This window comes from Carcharhinus amblyrhynchos, unplaced genomic scaffold (genome assembly GCF_965287045.1).
Source record: "Carcharhinus amblyrhynchos unplaced genomic scaffold, sCarAmb.v2.hapA scaffold_439, whole genome shotgun sequence".
NCBI lineage: Eukaryota > Metazoa > Chordata > Chondrichthyes > Carcharhiniformes > Carcharhinidae > Carcharhinus > Carcharhinus amblyrhynchos.
This window is the reverse complement of record NW_027650179.1, coordinates 25,028-46,445: the sequence shown is the minus strand read 5'-3', so window position 1 is coordinate 46,445 and position 21,418 is coordinate 25,028. Positions and strand designations below refer to the sequence as shown.

General features: G+C 46.7%; 1 protein-coding gene across 1 annotated transcript in view; it reads right to left on the bottom strand.

The window, feature by feature from the left end:
- The window catches only part of LOC145339392 (NACHT, LRR and PYD domains-containing protein 3-like), a 68,465-nt gene that overhangs the window by 31,852 nt on the left and 15,195 nt on the right, over positions 1 to 21,418 (bottom strand). The window contains exons 3-5 of the mRNA XM_080183839.1: positions 9,697 to 9,863; positions 1,095 to 1,266; positions 926 to 991 (exon numbers count right to left, since the gene is read on the bottom strand). Of these exons, the coding sequence (XP_080039965.1) occupies positions 926 to 991; positions 1,095 to 1,266; positions 9,697 to 9,863 (405 nt within the window). The remainder of the gene's footprint in view (positions 1 to 925; positions 992 to 1,094; positions 1,267 to 9,696; positions 9,864 to 21,418) is intronic.

Sequence of the window (21,418 nt, the reverse complement as noted above, 5' to 3'; positions counted from 1 at the left end):
AAATGCACATTGTAATAATTTATACAGCTCCGCACTGATCTCTGGCACAGAGCTGACGGTGCCCCCTCTCGTGTCAGTATATCTTTATCTAGGAAGGAAACCAAATCTATACACAGTACTCCAGGTGTGAACCTACCAGCACCTGGTGCAGCTGCAACATAGCCTCCCTGTTTTGAAACTCCATCCATCTATCAATGAAGGACAAAATTACATTTGAGTTCTTGCACAGTGACACCCAGGTCCCTCTGCACAGCAGCATGCTGCAATTGTTTACCATTTAAATAATAATCCATTTTACTGTTATTCCTACCAAAATGGGTGACCTCACATTTATCAATATTGTACTCCATTTGCCAGAGCCTCGCCCACTCACTTACACTATCTATATTACATTGTAGACTTTCATCAGCCTCTGCACACTTTTCTCTGCTACTCACCCTAGTGTCATCTGCCAATTTTGACATACAACTCAAAATCATCACTGTAAATCATAAACAATTGCAGTCTCAACCCTGAGGCACACTAGTCATTGATCGCCAACCAGAAAAAAACACCAGTTTACCCCCAATCTTTTCTTTCTGTTAGTTAGAACATCCAGACACACAGGAACTCTGTACTGAGATTCACACAGTACCGGGTTTCGACTGGGTGTGTACAAGACTTCAGAATTAATAGCAATTAACAGCTGGATTAAGTGAAAAGATGCATTAATCACATAATTTTGGGAAAAAAAGGAGAGATGATATGAATTGTAATTTGAAACTATGTATGGTTGAGTATTAATGATAAAACCGAATCATGCTCTACCCAAATTCCACAGTCTTTAATTTTCACTATCCCAGATTTTCACAATCTCTTAAAAAAGGCTCCAATCATTTAGATTCTCAGAAGTGAAATGGTTTATTATCTCCATTTCCTCTCTTACCTTTCAGGTTACTGGGTAATTCAGATAAACCATGTGCGATGTCCATATAATCAAACGAATCAGCACCTGTTTAAATAAATGAACTTCCATGAAAACAGCTCTGTGTAATATTACAGTGATATCGGCAGTGTTTAAATGGGAAATTGAATTCACTGTGATTTTACCGTACCAAGCTCCTGTATTTCTTTCAGTATTTTATCCAGCTTTGGGACTCCGTGACGCATTCTCACAAAGGATTCCCACATCACCCTTCGAGCCCGAGATCCTTTTCCCATCACCAGACTGAGGAGAAGTTTGGAACTGTCCGCCCGGTTTCCCTTATCCACAAGATCAGTGACTTTCTATGAAGAATAATAATGAAGAATAATGAGACACAGAGTGAAAGATAAACACTGAGAATGAGAAGGAAAGGATCTGCTCAGTGATGGGATTTCCCAGTTGTTTTCAGCTCAGAAATCAGTCACTGGGACAGGTCCTGATCCATAATAAACACGGACTGAAAATTCTCTTAAAATCTCATTCCAATCATTAACAATAAACAAATGTGAATCAACTGAACTAGAAATCATGTGATTAGTTGTCTGTCCTTCAGTGTCCAACGCGATGGGACGGCACATTGACACAGTGGTTAGCACTGCTGTTTCACAGCTCCAGGGACCTGTATTCGATTCCTGGCTTAGGTCACTGTCTGTGTGGAGTTTGCACATTCTCCTAATGTCTGTGTGGGTTTCCTCCAGATGCTCCGGATTCCTCCCACAGTCCAAAGATGTGCAGGTTAGCTTGTTTGTGCATCTGTTCTCCTGTAACGGAGACCAGCTAAGGATGATTCAAATGCCCATTATGGCTATCCATTATGATGTCCAGCAGTGGTAGGGAAATTACTGGACAGGAATCTTCAAAACAGGATTTATTCCCACTTGGAAATAAGTGGACGTACTTGTGAAGGGGAGGCCGTGTCTCACTAACTAGATGGAGTTTTTTGAGGAAGTGACGAAGATGATTGATGAGGATAGGGCAGTGGATGTTGTCTCTATGGGCTTCAGTAAGGTCTCTGACAAGGTCCCTCATAGCAGACGGGTGCAAAAGGTGAAGATGCATGGGACCAGAGGTGAGCTGGCAAGGTGGATATTAAACTGGCTCGGTCAAAGACAGAGGATTAGCAGTGGAAGGGTACCTTTCTGAAAGGAGGGCTGTGACAACTGGCGGTAGTCAGAGATCAGTGCTGGGAACTTTGCCATATATATATATAAAAATGATTTGGGGGAAAATGTAACTGGTTTGATTAGTAAGTTTGCTGACGAGACAAAGGTTGATGGATTTGTGGATAGTGATGAGGAACATCAGAGAATATAGCAGGATATAGATCAGTTGGAGACTTGGGCAGAGAGGTGGCAGATGGAATTTAATTTAGACAAGTGTGAGGTAATGCATTTTTGATGTCTAATACAGAAAGGAAATACACAGTAAATGGCAGAACCCTTCGGAGTATTGATAGGCAAAGGGATCTGAGTGCACAGTTACACAGGTCACTGAAAGTGGCAATGCAGATGGAGAAGGTAATCAAGGCAGCATACGGCACACTGGCCTTCATCGCCTGGGGCACTGAGTTTAAAAATTGGCAAGTCATGTTATAGAACCTTAGCTGGAATATTGTGTTAAATTCTGGTCGCCACACTACCAGAAGGATATGGAGGTTTTGGAGAGGGTTCAGAAAAGATTTACCAGGATGTTGCCTGGTGTGAAGGACATTAGCTATGAGGAAAGGTTGGAGAAACTTTCTTCTCACTGGAGTGATGATCTGATAGAAGTTTACAAGATTATGAGGATCATGAACAGAGTGGATCATCAGAAGCTTTTTTCCCCAGGGTGAAGAGTCAGTTACTAGGGGACACAGGTTTACGGTGCGAGGGGCAAGGTTTAAAGGAGATGTACAAGGCAAGTTTTTTAACAGAGGGTGGTGGGTACCTGGAACTCACTGCTGGGGAAGGTAGTGGAAGCAGATACGATAGTGACTTTAAGGGACATCTTGACAAATACATGAATAGGATGGGAACGGAGGGACATGGTTCCCTGGAACCATAGATGGATTTAGTTAAGTCAGGCAGCATGGTCGGTGCAGGCTTGGAGGGTCGAAAGGCCTGTTCCTGTTTTTGTTCTTCGAGGTTAGCCATTTCCCAGTAATTCTATAATGATGAGGGCAGCCTTTGTTGTGGTGATGTGATTCTCTTGTATATCTCTGACTCTGGAAGAAGGAATAGCAGCATGGTACGGTCAGGTATTGGCCATGGTTTCTTCACTAGGCAGCACACGTTTTACCGATTCCTGTAATTTCACCTTGGCTGTGCCCTTTGGCAGTACTTGTAATCATTTATTGTCTGGCATCCGCAACTCTCTGGCATATGTTCCCCAACACTCTTAGGGTCATCACTGCCTTTTGTTGGTGGTCTTTTAAAGTTCCGATCACACAAAGGGTCCTTTAACACCTGGTTTACACGAGCCCTCTCTATTAAAGACTGTTTACACAATGACACTCTCCCCAGTTGGATGACTTTGCTGCCTGATGCCCCTTGTAGTTCCTGAGCACCTCGTCTGCTTTATTCTCACATTAGGTTATTGGAATTATTTGTTGTGAATCCAGCCTGAGTTATACCAACAGCTTCTTTTTGTCTAGTTAGATTATTGATGCTTCAGACCAATCTATATCACCACTATTCATCTAGAGGCTGCAAGATTTCACAAATGTTCTGCTAATTTTCATCATCCAGACAGGAATTGGGTGATAGGTTCCCGACAGGTTTCTCAGCCACGTTGAAGTGGTCTCTCTGGAGTATAACAGAGGGATTCGGGTCATGGAGGTTTTCCCTCGGTCTACTAGTTCATCAATAGTTTAAGTCAGGAACATGCAGCAAGGTCAAACTTTTTAAATCATACTGAATGTCAGGGCCTCGCATGCTCTCAACAATATTACATTTGTTTTTCATCTCCTTCAATGTTGCTGACATGAAATTAGTAATGCATGCTCTCTGTACACTCTTATCATAGGGCTCAGGTTTCCCAAAAACAAACATATTTCCTTCTCATTACTGAAGCTACTTGATGAATGTAGTCGTCCGCAGAGGCGAGTCCTCATCACCAATGCAGAAAGCCTCCAAATCCACTTCCCCATCACCAGAAACCATTTATTGAAAATCAAAAGGAAGAACAGCAATCACAACTTACAGCAAGTCTGAATCCCAGAACCAGCAGTCCGGCTAAAGCCTCCGCTCAAACAGGAAGTTTGTACTTTAAAAAGCCAGCAGGAGATTTAATGACCATCTCCCATGTCCTTTCTGGCCATCATAACACTCATCTACACAACTCATTGAGCCAGGGTTAGGCCTCTGGTTTGATTATAATGGTGGAGTGATGGATGTGTGATGTTATTATTGAATAGATTGAGATGATAAGCAATGCTGCACCTGATAATCTAGCACATTTCACAGGGACATAGCATCGCACAACACCACACCCACTCCTCAGTGTAAAGAAGGTTCTTCATCTCCAACACAGACTGTGCGCTGAGTCTTACCAACACTGTCATAAACAAGTGAATCTGCCACAAGTTCAGCCTGGATAGTTCAGTCAGTAATCGTGCTGCCAAGACACCCTTGATTGGAGAAATTAAGCTGTTTTGCCTCTTTTTCTAGACCGTTTCAGAGGGCAGTGAGTAGTCAAACACATTTGTGGATCCACAAACAGGCCAGCTTGAGTCAGGAAAACAGGTTTCCTCAGCTAAAATCACAGGTAAGATGCCTGAAGATTGAAGGGTGCCAAATGCTGTGCCTTTGTTTAAGGGCCGAAGAGAAAAGTCTGGAAACTAGAGGCCGGTGAACCTCACATCTGTCATCGGGAAGTTGTTTGAAGATATTTTGAAAGACAGATTCTACAGACATTTAGAGACGCAATGACTGATAGGGGACAGGCAGCATGGTTTTGTGAGTGGAAAATCATGTCTCTCAAATTTGATTGAGTTTTTTGAAGGGGTAACCAAGAAGGTAGATGAGGGAAGTGCAGTTGATGTTGTCTACATGGACTTTAGTAAGGTCTTTGACAAGGTACTGCATGGTAGGTTGCTGCATAAGGTTAAATCTAATGGGATCCACGGTGAGGTATCTAAATGGATCCAAAATTGGCTTGATGACAGAGGGTGGTTGTATTGGGCTGTTTTTCAAACTGGAAGCCTGTGACTAGTGATGTGCCTCAGGGATCAGTGCTGGGTGTACTGTTATGTGTCATTCATATTAATGATTTGGATGAGAATTTAGTCAGCATGGTTAGTAAGTTTGCAGATGGCATCAAGATTGGTGGCATGGCAGACAGTGAAGACAGTTATCTAGCATTGTAACAGCCAGTGGGCTGACAAATGGCAGATGGAGTTTAATTTAGATAAATGTAAGGTGATGCATTTTGGTAGATTGAACCAGGACAGGACTTACTCAGTTAATGATAGGCCATCGGGGAGAGTTACAGAACAAAGAGATCTAGAGGCACAAGTTCATAGCTCCTTGAAAGTGGACAGAGTGGTGAAGAAGGCATTCGGCATGCTTGGTTTCATTAGTCAGAACATTGAATACAGGAGTTGGGATGTCTTCAAGTTGTACAAGACATTGATAAGGCCACACTTGGAATAACGTATCCAGTTCTAGTCACCCTATTATAGGAAGTATATTATTAAACTAGAAAGAGTGCAGAAAATATTTACTAGAACGCTACTTGGACTTGATGGATCGAGTTGTAAGGAGCGGCTGGATAGACTGGGAGTTTTTTCCTCTGGAGCATAGAAGGCTGAGAGGTGATCTTATAGAGGTCTATAAAATAATGAGGGGCACAGATCAGTGAGATAGTCAACATCATTTCCAAAAGCTAGAGGAGATTAAACTAGAGCGCACAGTTTAAGGTGAGAGGGGAGAGATACAAAGGGGTCCAGAGGATGGTGAGTGTCTGGAACAAGCTGCCAGAGGCAGTAGTAGAGGTGGGTACAACTTTGTATTTTAAAAGTCATTGGGAGTTACACGAGATGGGTATGGAGGGATATGGGACAAACAGGGGCAATTGGAACTAGCTTTGGGGTTAAAAATGGGGCAGCATGGATAAGCTGGGCCGAAGGGACTGTTTACGTGCTGAAAATCTCTATGACTTTAGAAAGGGCCTTCGCAAAACTAGTCAGTTTTGACGAAAATTGCACATTAATGCACACACTGCCACAGTGAGATCAAAGCATGTTCCATGGTGTTTTAAAGCTCCGATCTCATAAGGGCTCCTTTAACATTGGTTTACACAAGCACCTGAGTGGATTTCTGGATTTTGAGACCAGATCTCCAGTTTGTGTATCCAGTAATATCCCAATAATCGGCGGGGTGAGTGCAGCCGAGCCCCTGTCCCCGGGGGGGGTGAATGCAGCCGAGCCCCTGTCCCCGGGGGGGGTGAGTGCAGCCGAGCTCCTGTCCCCGGGGGGGGTGAGTGCAGCCGAGCTCCTGTCCCCGGGGGGGGCGAGTGCAGCCGAGCTCCTGTCCCCGGGGCGAGTGCAGCCGAGCTCCTGTCCCCGGGGGGGGCGAGTGCAGCCGAGCTCCTGTCCCCGGGGGGGGCGAGTGCAGCCGAGCTCCTGTCCCCGGGGGGGGCGAGTGCAGCCGAGCCCCTGTCCCCGGGGGGGGGCGAGTGCAGCCGAGCTCCTGTCCCCGGGGGGGGCGAGTGCAGCCGAGCTCCTGTCCCCGGGGGGGGCGAGTGCAGCCGAGCTCCTGTCCCCGGGGGGGGCGAGTGCAGCCGAGCTCCTGTCCCCGGGGGGGGCGAGTGCAGCCGAGCTCCTGTCCCCGGGGGGGGGCGAGTCCAGCCGAGCTCCTGTCCCCGGGCGGGGTGAGTGCAGCCGAGCTCCTGTCCCCGGGGGGGGTGAGTCTAGCCGAGCTCCTGTCCCCGGGGTGAGTGCAGCCGAGCTCCTGTCCCCGGGGGGGGCGAGTGCAGCCGAGCTCCTGTCCCCGGGGTGAGTGCAGCCGAGCTCCTGTCCCCGGGGTGAGTGCAGCCGAGCTCCTGTCCCCGGGGGGGGTGAGTGCAGCCGAGCTCCTGTCCCCGGGGGGGGCGAGTGCAGCCGAGCCCGTGTCCCCAGGGGGGGCGAGTGCAGCCGAGCTCCTGTCCCCGGGGGGGGGCGAGTCCAGCCGAGCTCCTGTCCCCGGGGCGAGTGCAGCCGAGCTCATGTCCCCGGGGGGGGCGAGTGCAGCCGAGCTCCTGTCCCCGGGGGGGGTGAGTGCAGCCGAGCTCCTGTCCCCGGGGGGGGCGAGTGCAGCCGAGCTCCTGTCCCCGGGGGGGGCGAGTGCAGCCGAGCTCCTGTCCCCGGGGGGGGCGAGTGCAGCCGAGCTCCTGTCCCCGGGGGGGGCGAGTGCAGCCGAGCTCCTGTCCCCGGGGGGGGGCGAGTGCAGCCGAGCTCCTGTCCCCGGGCGGGGGGGGGGGGGGTGGTGGCGAGTGCAGCCGAGCCGCTGAGTATAAGAACATAAGAAATAGGAGCAGGAGTCGGCCATCTGGCCCTTCGAGCCTGCCCCGCCATTCAATAAGATCATGGCTGATCTGTCGTGGCTCAGTTCCACATTCCCGCCCTCTCCCCATAACCCTTAATCCCCTCTCTTATCAAGAACCCATCAACCCGCTTCTTAAAAATATTTAGCGAGGCAGCCTCCACCACCTCAATGGGCGGAGAATTCCAGAGATTCACCACCCTTTGAGTGAAGAAGTTCCTCCTCAACTCCGTTCTAAACCGCCCCCCCTTTATCCTGAGGCTGTGCCCCCTAGTCCTACTGTCCTTTCTGAGCGGGAAGAGTCTCTCCACCTCTATCCTATCCATCCCATTCATCATCTTATACGTCTCAATGAGATCTCCCCTCATTCTTCTAAACTCTAACGAGTACAAGCCTAATCTATTCAGCCTCTCCTCATAGCTCAACCCCCTCAACTCCGGTATCAGCCTAGTAAACCTCCTCTGCACTCCCTCCAAGGCCAAAATATCCTTGCGTAAGTACGGCGCCCAAAACTGCACACAGTACTCCAGCTGCGGCCTCACCAATGCCCTATACAGCTGCAGCAAGACCTCCCTACTTTTATATTCAATCCCCCTCGCTATGAAGGCCAGCATCCCATTCACCCAGCCTATCTAGAGCCTTCTGCAGACTCTCCACACCCTCCGTGCAATTCGCCGTTCCCCCAATCTTGGTGTCATCAGCAAATTTCGACACCCTACACTCGGTTCCCTCCTCCAGATCATCTATATAAATGGTAAATAGCTGAGGCCCCAGCACCGACCCCTGGGGCACTCCACTAGTCACCAACCGCCAATCCGAATAGCACCCATTGACCCCCACTCTCTGCCTCCTATTTGACAGCCAATCTTCTATCCACGCTAACACCCTACCCCCAACTCCATGTCCCCTGACCTTCTGCAATAACCTCTTGTGAGGTACCTTGTCAAACGCCTTCTGAAAATCCAGAAAGACCACATCCACCGGCTCTCCTCTATCCACTGCCCTAGACACATCCTCATAGAACTCCAGTAAATTTGTCAGACACGACTTCCCTTTAATGAAACCGTGCTGCGTCTGCTCTATCAAGCAATTCCCCTCAAGTTGCCTCACTATTTCCTCCTTGATGACGGATTCTAACATTTTACCTACAACAGACGTTAAACTAACCGGCCTATAATTCCCCGCCTTTTGCCTGGCACCCTTCTTAAACAACGGCGTAACATTAGCCGTTTTCCAATCTTCTGGCACTTCCCTGGAATCCAGCGACGTCTGGAAAATAATCAGCAAGGCATCCACTATCACCTCCGCCATTTCTTTCAGAACCCTCGGATGCATTCCATCCGGTCCTGGGGACTTGTCCACAATCAGTCCCTCCAGTCTGTCGAGCACCGCCTCTCTAGTAACAGTAATGTCATTGAGACCCTCCAGTCCTACCACCTTTCCATCGCTAACACCCGGCAAATTATTCACGTCCTCCTCCGTGAAGACCGAAACAAAAAAGTTATTCAAGACCTCAGCCATATCCCCATCCCCTACCACTGAGTCCCCCTTCTCATCCTCTAAGTGTCCAACATTCACCCTAGCCAGCCTCTTCCTTTTTATATATTTATAAAAACTCTTGCTATCCTTTTTTATATTAAGCGCTAGCCCAGCTTCATAGTTTCTCCTACCCTTCTTTATCAACTTCTTCGTCAATCTTTGTTGACATTTAAACCTCTCCCAATCCTCTTCTCGCCCACTACTCTTAGCTACTCTAAACGCCTCCGCTTTTAATTTAACACTTTCCTTCACCTCCTTTGTTATCCACGGCTTATTACCTCTCCTCCTACGGTCCTTTTTGACCATCGGAATAAATTTCTGCTGAGCACCAAGAAAGATCTCCTTAAAGATCCTCCACTGCTCCTCAGCAGACCTACCTTCCAACGCGCTCCCCCAGTCCACATTCGCCAATTCTTCTCTCATCCTACCGTACTCCCCTCTATTCAAAATCCAAAAGGATCTCCAGATCCCAGAATTCCCAATCTCAGAGGTTTCCCTCTCCTCATACCTGGGTCTGGTGTAGACTTACAAACAGGAATATTATTAGTCAATAATTCCATTATCAGTGCAGCTTGTGATTCCGTGTATGCCAGAAGATCATTTGAACAGAACCTGTTCTTTTACCATCATTTGTCAATATATCCTGAAAGATTTGCACTGATTGAAATAATTCACTGTGTTCCTCTCAGTTACCCGATGTTCTTGTTCAGTGAAAATCCCCTTGTCTTTTAACAATGAGCTGATTCCATCCACTCCTCCTTCCATCGCCTGCACGAGTCTGTCCCGGTAGAATTTTGTCAATTTGAACAGTTGGTAATCATCACAGTTTGTCAGGAACTCAGGGATTGTGGAGTTTGGATCTGTGAACACAAATGGAGAAAAATAAACACTTCAATGAGTTTCTATCCATGTCGTTACGCTTTACAAGAAGAAACTGAAGCCCCCTGTGAACCGTATTATCAAACACCTTCTGGGAACACAGAAACATGTGGAGATGCCAGTGTTGGACTGGGGGAAAACACAGTAAGAAGTCTTACAACACCAGGTTAAAGTCAAACTCTAACCTGATGTTGAGACTTCTTACTGTGTTTAACAGAGAAACGTTCGGTGAAAGCATATTTGACCGTACCCCTGTAATGAACTTAGTCCCAAATCCATGAACATCCATTGTTAAAAGAGGCTACGAATTTCAAATATGAAACCAACATTTTTTTAATTGTTCTCTAGATGTGGGGGTTGCTGGTGAGGCCTGAATTTGTTTTCTTTTCTTAATTTACTGTTGGAAGGAAACTTGCAGATAGTGGTCTTCCCATATATCTGCTGCCCTTGTCCCTCAAGGGCGAGACGTCGTGGATTGGGAAATGTTGAAGGAGCTTTGTTGAGTTGTTGCAGTTCCTGTAAATGATGCATATTACTATCACTGTGCATTGGTGGCTAAGGGAGTGAGGTGCTGTTCAACTGGGTTGTCTTAAGAACATAAGAAATAGGAGCAGGAGTCGGCCATCTAGCCCTTCGAGCCTGCCCCGCCATTCAATAAGATCATGGCTGATCTGAAGTGGATCAGTTCCACTTTCCCGCCCTCTCCCCATAACCCTTAATTCCCTTGTCTATCAGAAACTTATCTACCTGTGACTTAAATATATTGAACGAGGTAGCCTCCAATGGGCAGAGAATTCCAGAGATTCACCACTCCTGAGTGAAGAAGTTCCTCCTCAACTCCGTTCTAAACTGCACCCCCCCTACCTTATTTTGAGGCTGTGCCCTCTAGTTCTGTTTTCCTTTCTAAGCGGAAAGAATCTCTCTACCTCTACCCTGTCTGGCCCCTTCAGTCTTCTCCTGGGTAGTACAGAGCTTCGAGTGTTCATGGAGCAAGTTGCAAATTTTCCAGTTGTGCCTTGCAGATTATGGGCTTTGGGGAGATAGGTGGTGACTTACTCTCCACAGAATGCCCCATATCTGACCTGTTGTTGTTGCTGCTGCTGTGTGTATATGGCTGATCGAGGTCTGTTTCTGGTTAAAGTCACTGTTACTATCTATGAGGTAAGGCAATGACATACATTTGGTATCAGAATGGGTTGGGGAGGGGCTGCCAATCCTCTAAGTGCTGGGACAGGGGTAGAGGGCTGGGAGAGAGTGTGGGGAGGGTCGCTTCCAGATAATACACACAGGGCATATGCAAAATTTGAAACACAAAATTGCAGGACAACATGCGTCCCAGCAGGAGACAAGTCAGAGCCTCATTCTTTGAGATCATCATTCCTTGCCATTTGGTCAGCTGGCCTGGCAGAGGCAGGAGATCCTTCCTGATGGCAGTTTAAGTCTTGCTGTTCTGTCATATGGCCCTTGTTTTTTTTCCAAAAATATACTTTATTCATAAAAAAATCTCAAAACATTGCAAACCAACATCTAAAAATTACAAACAGTGCAAAAAAAAGTCATTTTTACAGACCTATACAGTCTTATTTACACAAAGTTATAGGCATTTCAAAACTTAAGACTATATCCATGCCTCAATAAATTACTGCCGTTATTGCTCAGATTGGCACACAGCTCCGCAGGTCGAGGGTGTTCTGCAGTTCCTGGGCCCTCGGTCTGCCTCCGTTAAAAGGCCTTACAGTCTGGCCTTTCCCCATTGTGCCTTTGCGGCAGCTGCTCCAAGCTTCAGCCCGTCCCTCAGCATGTAGTCCTGGACCTTGGAATGTGCCAGTCTGCAACACTCGGTCGAGGACAGTTCTTTCAGCTGGAAGATCAGCAAGTTTCGGGCGGACCAAAGTGCGTCCTTCACCGAGTTGATGACCTTCCAGCAGCAGTTGATATTTGTCTCGGTGTGCGTCCCCGGAAACAGCCCGTAGAGCACAGAACGTCGGCTGAGGGGGGATCTAATAGAGGTTTATAAGATTATGAAGGGGATAGATAGAGTAAATGGTGGTAAGCTTTTTCCGCTATTAGAAATGGATAGAACGAGGGGTCACGGGCTTAGGGTGAGGGGGGCTAGGTATAAGACAAATATTAGAGGGCAGTTTTTCACGCAAAGGGTAGTGGGGATGTGGAATGCACTGCCGAGTAAGGTGGTGGAAGCAGGCACGCTAGGGTTGTTTAAGAGTCACTTAGACAGCCATATGAGCGGGCTACATATAGGGGGATATAGTAGGCCTTACTGAACATTGTAGGCTTGGGAATACGTTTTGCCTCGGATGTTAGTCTTTGCCTGTTTAATAATGAATTTTTTTGTCTCCACAGGCATTTAAGTCCAGCAAGGGGCATGCAGGCGGCAGGTTGTAGTGGGCTGCTCTTGGATGTTGCTTCGGGAGTTGCCTATTGCTTCATGTCGTTAGTGTGCTTAAACTGGACCATCTCGAGGGCAACATGACAGCTCAGAGACTATCTCTGTTGCTGTGCGGACACATGGATTTGGGCCTGTGTCTGTGGGAGTTTGCACGTTCTCCCCGTGGTTGCGTGGGTTTCCTCCGGGTACTCCGGTTTCCTCCCACATCCCAAAGATGTGCTTTTAGGCTGATTGATTGGGTACTAAATTGTCCCTAAATTGGACCTCCCTGATCCTGGCACATTAGGCGTAGACTAAAATCATGAATAGGTGACTGAGACAGTGGGACGGCGGCGTGGGCTCGTTGGGCCGAAGGGCCTGTTTCCCGTGCTGTGTTGATCTTTGTTCTAACCCTGTGTCACCGAGCTGTTGGGGACGAACCTCGACAAATACCACAGCATCTCACTCCAGACCTTCTTTGCAAAGGCACATTCCACAAGCAGATTACCTGAAGGTGCTGGGGATATGGTTCGGAGCGGCAGGGGCTTGCATCAAAAACTGGGAGGAGCACATCACCAAAGCCAGGCAGAAACTGGGCTTGTGGGAGCAACGCTCGCTCTCCATGATAGGAAAAAACCTGGTGATCCGGTGCGAGGTGCTGTCCGGGTTATTGTACGTGGCGCAGGTGTGGCCCATCCCCAAATCCTGTGCTGCAGCAGTGACGCAGGCCATCTTCAAATTTATCTGGAGATCAAAGATGGATCGCGTCCGGAGGGAAGCGATGTACAAATCTCCAGAGAACGGAGGGAAAAACGTTCCCAACGCCGCCCTCATCCTGATGGCCACCTTTGTGTGCGGCTGCATCAAGCTGTGCGTAGATCCTCGGTACACCAACAGCAAGTGCCACTACTTTTTGAGGTTCTACCTGTCCCCAGTGTTGCGAAGGATGGGTCTGGCCACACTGCCGCGGAACGCTCCGAGTAGTTGGACCGTCCCGCAGCACCTGTCCTTCGTGGAGGAATTTCTCCGCAAACACACCTTTGACCACATGGCGATTAAGCAGTGGTCAGCGCGTAACGTCCTTGGGGCCCTGAGAGAAAAGGAGACGGCGGATCCTGTCGGATGGTTCCCTCAGCAGACTGTCAGTATCATCTGGCAGAACGCCTCATCACCAGAACTCAAGATCTGGCTTGGCTGGTGGTGAGAAGGGCATTCCCCGTCAGATCCTTTGTGCATGCTCGAAGTCTCAGCATCACAACACGCTGCCCTCGAAGCGGCTGCGGGGCTGATGAGGCGGTTGCACACCTCCTTGTGGAATGTGCCTATGGCCCTTATTTTGTTCAGAACATTCCTTGTCATGTGAAATTAGACACGTAAATTTTCAGCCTGAGTGGGGGACTGTGGGCCACTGCATCACCTCTAGGATGAGGTGGCTTAATTAAAAATTCAGAATTCCACCTTTCAGGAGTGAAATCAGAAGAAAGCTTTGTACACAAGGACTCTCATCTGTAAATGATGCGAGCTGTAAGGGAGGGGACAGGGTAGTTGCCTTTGACATCAAGGGAATATTTGACTGCTTGTGGCATTCGGATGTCCTGATAGAATTCAAACTAATGAGAATCATTGCACTGGTGAAATCTTTTCACTGCCTGGAGTCAAACCGAACAAATAGGAAGGTTGTTGTGAAGGTTGGAGGGGAACCATCTTTACTCCAGGTCTTTGCCAGAGTTCTGTAGATAGGGGCTAGGCCCAATCATCTTCATTTGCTTCATCAATGATCTCCTTTCCATCATAAGGTCAGAAGGGAGGATTTGGGCTGATGATTGCACGATGTTCAGTTCCATTCATGACTGTTTAAATACTAAAGCAGTCCATGTTCCTACACAACACGAACCAGACTGTATCCAGGCATGGGCAGATAAATAGCAGGTAACATTAACACCAGACAACTGCCACACAATGAGCATTGCCAACAGCAGAGAATCTAATCATCTCCCCATGGCATTCAACAAAATTACCATCACTGAATCTTCCACTGACCATATTCCCTGGGTTACCATTGAGACAAAACTGAACTTGACAAGCAATATAAATTCTGTGGCTATAAGGGCAGGTAAGAGGCTGGGAATTCTACAGCAGATATTTCTCATTTCCCAATTCCCTAAAGCCCGTTCACTGTTTAAAACGCACAAGTCAGTAAAGTGATGGAATATTCATCTCATGCCCAGAAGAAACCAGCTCCATTCACATGCAATAAACTCAACACCAATGACAAAATAACATGTTCGATTGGCAACCACAAAAACACCTTCCAAGCCCATGACCTCTATCCACCAGCAGGGCAGCATATGTATGGGAACAGGACCACATCAAAGTTCTCCTCCTCCCTATCCTGACTTAGAATTATGTCCCACTTCTTTCATCAAAATCCCAGGACTCCCTTCCTAATATACTGAGTGTAACTGCACCACATGGACTGCAGAGGTTCAAGTCGGCAGCAGCTCATCACCACCTTTCAAGGGAAAATAAGATGGGTAATAAATACTGGTTTTACCAACAAACCTCTAATGAATCTGAGAAAAATGCCTCACCGACTTTGTTTAAAATGCTGGAACGAACCTTACCTCTGATTCATCATTAGATTCCCGGAGATGTCTGGCATGTCGTTCCCTAATTTACTGTAAATTCTCATGCAAATTTGACATTTGACATATCCCCATTTCCATATTTTCACCGACAATATCACTATTATCAGTTTTCACAGGGTCTACATTATTACTGACCACCGTCTATTCCCAAATGTAACCAAAAAATAACTGTGTTGATTTAATACCACTGCAAGTTTCATTTCATGCTCTCAAAATATGTTTGTTTCACTCATTGCTGTTCTTTCCAGGTAATAGTATCTATATTAATTTTGTATTGTGTAAAAGGGGTGTAAGGGATACATAAATATGATGGAGTAAGATGGTGACCGAGAGCAGCAAATTAGCTTCAAGTGGGACTTCAGTGCATGGGAGAGAGGTGTGGTATACATAGGAATTATTCTAAGTTAATTAAATGAGCAATCAATTTAAGTAAATAACGTAAGTAGCAAAGGCACCACTGGTGCTATGTTGCAGCTGTGGAAATGTGGGAGCTTTTGGATTAGAAGGCGATTTGCTGATGTATTTGTCAGGAAAAGTATAAGCAGCTGGAGGAAATTTGTATCAGGATTACTGATCTGGAAGCTGAACTGAAGACACTGTGTAATATCAGGCAGGGAGAGAAATAGCCGGACACTTTGTTCCAAAAGAATATAGTGAGGGGGAATGACACTGTTCACTGCAGTAAAGAGCAAGAGTGTAAAAAATGTTGCCTGACAAGAACCAGGTTGAGGCTGAAGAATGGGTCTAAGACTTGTGTTGTCCACTGAAATAAACAGGTAGCAGGTAAAAATGGTGAAAGTTGATAGTAGGAGTTTTTACAAATATTCAAACAGGAAGAGAGTCGGTACAGTTGGTGCTGGCCCTGTGGAGAGTGACAATGGGGAGAGACTAGCAGATAATAATGAACTAGCAGATGAACTGAACACAATTTGCTGTTGTCTACATTCTAGAGGATACAGAAACATTCAGTAATATCTGTAGGACAGTGATTAGGAAAGAAATTTGATGAAGGAGGATTGGTACTGAGCAAACTGCTAGAGCTGAGGCCGACAGATCTCCAGATCGAGATGGCATTCATCCTGGGATCACAAAGAGATGGGTAATGAGGTACTGGATACATTGGTGTTAATTTTCTAAAATTCCCTAGTTTGTGAAACGGTTCCATCAGGCTGAAAACCTGATAAATTTAACCCGTGTATTCAATGAGGGATGGAGGTTAAAAAAAGATACACTGGGCCAGTTACTTTAACTTCTGTCAGAGATCAAGCACTCAAATCAATTATTAAGAAGGTCATACTTGGACACTCAGAAATTCAAGGAAATCTGGAAGAGTCAGCATGGAAAGGGAAATCGTGCCTAACTAATTTAATGGTGTTCTTTGAAGGTAGCCACACCCCCACTTCCTGCCTTCAAACAACCGCAGAACCTCAAGCAGACCATTGTCCGCAGCAAACTACCCAGCCTTCAGGAGAACAGTGACTACAACACCACACAACCCTGCCACAGCAACCTCTGCAAGACAAGCCGGATCATCTCACGTGAGAACACCATCCACCCGGTACACGGTACATACACCTGCAACTCTGCCAACATTGTCTACCTGATACTCTGCAGGAAAGGATGTCCCGAGGCTTGGTACATTGGGGAGACCATGCAGACAACAGATGAATGAACACCGCTCGACAATCACCAGGTAAGACTGTTCCCTTCCTGTTGGCGAACACTTCAGTGGTCACAGGCATTCGGCCTCTGATCTTCGGGTAAGCATTCTCCAAGGCGGCCTTCATGACACACGACAGCGCAGAGTCGCTGAACAGAGACTGATAGCCAAGTTCCGCACACATGAGGACGGTCTCAACCTGGATCTTGGGTTCATGTCACACTATCTGTAACCCCCACAACTTGCCTGGGCTTGCAAAACCTCACTTACTGTCCTGGCTGGAGACAGTACACTTCTCTTTAATCCGTGCTTAACCCTCTCTCCACTCACACTGTCTGTACCTTTGAGACTTGATTGCCTGTGGGGACTCACATTCCAGCCATTATTTTGTAAATTGAGTTTGTGTCTTTAGATGCCCTGTTTGTGAACTGAAATCCCACTTGCCTGATGAGGGAGCGGTGCTCCGAAAGTTAGTGGCTTTTGCTACCAAATAAATCTGTTGGACTTTAACCTGGTTTTGTGAGACTTCTTACTGTTCGAAGGATCAGTGACACTGTGGATAAAGAGGAGCCTGGAGACATGCTGCAGTTGGATTCCAGAGGCCATTTGATGGGATGTCACATTAAAACTTGTTGGAAAATGAAAGATCATGATTATAGGGAGTAACATAATAGTACTGATAGAAGATTGGCTGACTGGTAGAAAACAGAGTATTTACAAATTGGTGCTTTATCTGATCCTCAGGCTGGGACGAGCGGAATGCTGTGAGCATTTATGCTGCGGAATCAACCTGATACCACTTTTACGAATGAAATAGTTGAGAGAAGCGATGGCAGAGGTTAAATTTACAGCTGATACAAACATCAGTAAAAAAGGTTCTTGTGAAGGGGATATAAAGAGGTTGTGCATGGGTGAGTAAAACTGACAGATGGACTATGTGGGAGAATGTGAATCTGTTTGCTTTGGCAGGGAGAATAAAATAAGCAGAATTACAAAACAGGAGAATGGCTGCAGAATTCTGATGCATTTGGATTTGGGTGTTCTAGTGCATGAGTCAGAAAATAATAATTTACAGGTACAGGTTAATGGAATATCGTCCTTTATTTTGAGGGGACTTGAAGATAAAAGGATATTATGCTACAGTTTTACAGGGAATTGGGAAGACCACATTTTATGGATGAAAAGGGATTGGTTTAGGTTAGTGGGTCATTGTTTTTTAACTGGTCGGCGCAACATCGTGGGCCGAAGGGCCTGTTCTGCGCTGTAATGTTCTATGTTCTACATCTCAAGTGGCTGATGAACACAGATGGAGTTTAATTTAGATAAATGCGAAGTGATGCATTTTGGTAGATTGAACCAGGGCAGGACTCATTCAGTTAATGGTAGGGTGTTGGAGAGAGTTACAGAACAAAGAGATCTGGGGTTATAGGTTCATAGCTCCTTGAAAGTGGAGTCACAGGTAGACAGAATGGTGAAGAAGGCATTTAGCATCAACATAGAACAGAACAGGCCCTTCGGCCCTCAATGTTGTGCTGAGCTTTGTCCGAAACCAAGATCAAGCCATCCCACTCCCTATCATTCTGGTGTGCTCCATGTGCCTATCTGATAACTGCTTGAAAGTTCCTAAAGTGTCCGACTCCACTATCACAGCAGGCAGTCCATTCCACACCCCAACCAGTCTGAGTAAAGAACCTACCTTGGACATCCCTCCTATATCTCCCACCATTGACCTTACAGTTATGTCCCCCTAGTAACCACTACATCCACCCAAGGAAATAGTCTCTTAACATCCACTCTATCAATGCCCCTCATCATCTTATAAACCTCTATTAAGTCGCCTCTCATTCTCCTCCGCTTTTAAAGAGAAAAGCACCAGCTCCCTCAACCTTTCCTCATAAGACCAACCCTCCAAACCAGGCAGCATCCTGGTAAATCTCCTCTGCACTCTCTCCAATGCTTCCATATCCTTCTTATAGTGAGGTGACCAGAACTGAACACAATATTCCAAATGTGGTCTCACCAACATCCAGTATAGTTGCAGCATTACCCCACAGCTCTTAAACTCAAACCCCCTGTTCATCAATGTTAACACACTATAAGCCTTCTTCACGGCTCTATCCACTTGAGTGGCAGCCTTCAGAGATCTGTGGATATGAACCCCAAGATCTCTCTGTTCCTCTACATTCCTCAGAACCCTGCCATTGACCCTGTAATCTGCTTTCAAGTTTGTCTGACCAAAATGAATCACCTCGCTCTTATTGGGGTTAAACTCCATCTGCCATTTTTCAGCCCAGCTCTGCATCCTATCAATGTCTCTTTGCAGCCTACAACAGGCCCTCCACCTCATCCACTACTCCACCAACTTGCAGTCAACAGCAAGTTTACTAACCCACCCTTCAGCCCCCTCTTCCAAGTCAATGATAAAAATCACTAATAGCAGAGGACCCAGCACTGATCCCTCTAGTACACTGCTGGTAACTGGTCTCCAGTCTGAAAATTTTCCATTCACCACCACCCTTTGTTTCTATGAGATAGTCTGTTACTTATTCAATTGGCCAAATTTTCCTCTATCCCACACCTCCTTACTTTCTTCATGGGGAACCTTATCAAACACCTTACTAAAATCCATGTATACAACATCAACTGCTCTACCTTCATCTACACACTTAGTTACCACCTCAAAGAATTCAATCAAATTTGTGAGGCAAGACTTATCCCTCACGAATCCGTGTTGACTATCTCAGATTAAGTTGCATCTTTCCAAATGGTCATAAATTCTATTCCTAAGGACTTTTTCCATTAACTTACCGACCATTGAAGTAAGACTGACCAGCCTATAATTACCACAGCCATTCCTATTTCCTTTCTTGAACAGAGGAGCAACATTCGCCACTCTCCAGTCTTCTGGCACTATCCCCGTCCACAATGAGGACCCAAAGATCAAAGCCAAGACTCTGCAATCTCCTCCCTTGCCTCCCAAAGAATCCCAGGATATATCCCATCTGCCTAGGGGACTGAAGAAGGCATTTAGTAACGGGGTTTGAATTTAAGAGCCATGGGGTTATGCTGCAACTGTACAGGGCCTTGGTGAGACGAAATTTGAAACATTGTGTGCAGTTCTGGTCACTTCACTATGAGGAGGATGTGGAAGCATTAGAAAGAGTGCAAAGGAGATTTACCAGGATGCTGCCTGGTTTGGAGGGCAGGTTTTCCAACATTGCTCATACATCTTCCCTCAGAACATTGACCTCCTCCAGCCTATCAGCCTGTATCACAATCTCATCCTTAAAAACATGGCCCCTCTCCTTGGTGAACACTGAAGAAAAGATTCATTCATCACCCCTCCTATCCCTTCTGACTCCATGCACAAGTTCCCAACACTGTCCTTGACTGGTCCTAACCTTACCCTGGTCATTCTTTTATTTCTCACATAAGAGTAAAAAGCCTTGGGGTTTTCCTTGATCCAACCCACCAAGAACCTCTCATGCCCCCTCCAAGCTCCCCTAAGCCCTTTCTTTAGTTCATTCCTTGCTGCCTTGTAACCCTCAAGCGACCCATCTGAACCTTGTTATCTCATCCTTACCTACGCTTCCTTTCTCCTCTTGACAAAACATTCAACCTCCTTTGTGAACCATGGTTCCCTCGCTTGGCCAATTACTCCCTGTCTGACAGGGACATACCTATCAAGGACACGCAGAATTTGTTCCTTGGACAAGCTCCACTTTTCATTTGTGCCTTTCCCTGACAGTTTCTATTCCCATTTTATGCTCCCTAATTCTTGCCTAATCGCATCATAATTACCTCTCCCCCAATTATAAACCTTGCCCTGCCATGTTACCCTATCCCTCTCCATTACAATAGTGAAAGACACCATCTCCAAAGTGCACTCTCACAAACAAATCTAACACTTAACAAAAGAACAAAGAACAACCCAGCACGGGAAACAGGCCCTTCGACCCAACGAGCCCGCGCCGCCATTTTAACAAAGCATTTTCCTACACCTACCTTGCCCCGTGTGTATGCAAATGGTACCCCTTTGTAGCCAGATTCAGGGGAGAATAGTGTAGGGTCAATTTGTTACACCAATCAGCCTAAGAGCACATCTTTGGGGTGTGGGAGGAAACCGGAGCACCCGGAGGAAACCCACGCAAGCACAGGGAGAATGCACAAACTCCCACAGACACGGGCCCAAATCCATGTATCTGCACAGCTAGCAGTGATAGTCACTGAGCTGTTGTGGTGCCCATCTGCTGGTCCAGTTTTCAGCACACACAAACGATGTGAAGTATTAGGCCACTCTCGAAACATCCAAGAGCAGCCCACGCACGACCCACCGTGTGCATGCCTCTCGGTAGACAACAAGGTGGAGCGACACCTGTGGATTAACGTACTATTTCCAGTATCGTCCCGAGGCTCTGACCCTTTTTAAAACCGTCTTCTATAAGCCTCCATCCCTGTTTCGCTCATGTGCCTATCTAAGTAAACCTTAAACAAGTCCAGCGTGCCTGCCTCCACCACCTTACTTGGCAGTGCGTTCCATACCCTCACGACCCTCTGTGTGAAAAACCTCCCTCTAGTATCTAAATTATACTTCTCCCCCCTCACCCTTAGACGTGACCTCTCGTGATAGTTGTCTCCAGTCTAGGGAAAAGCCTGCCACTGTTTATCTATTCCCTTCTTTATTTTATACACCTCTATCAGATCCCCCCTTAATCTCCGTCTTTCTAAGGAGAAGAGCCCCAGTTGTCCCAATCTTTCTTCATAACCCAGTCCTTCCATACCAGGCAGCATCCTGGTAAACCTCCTCTGCACCCTCTCCAGGGTCTCCACGTCCTTCCGGTA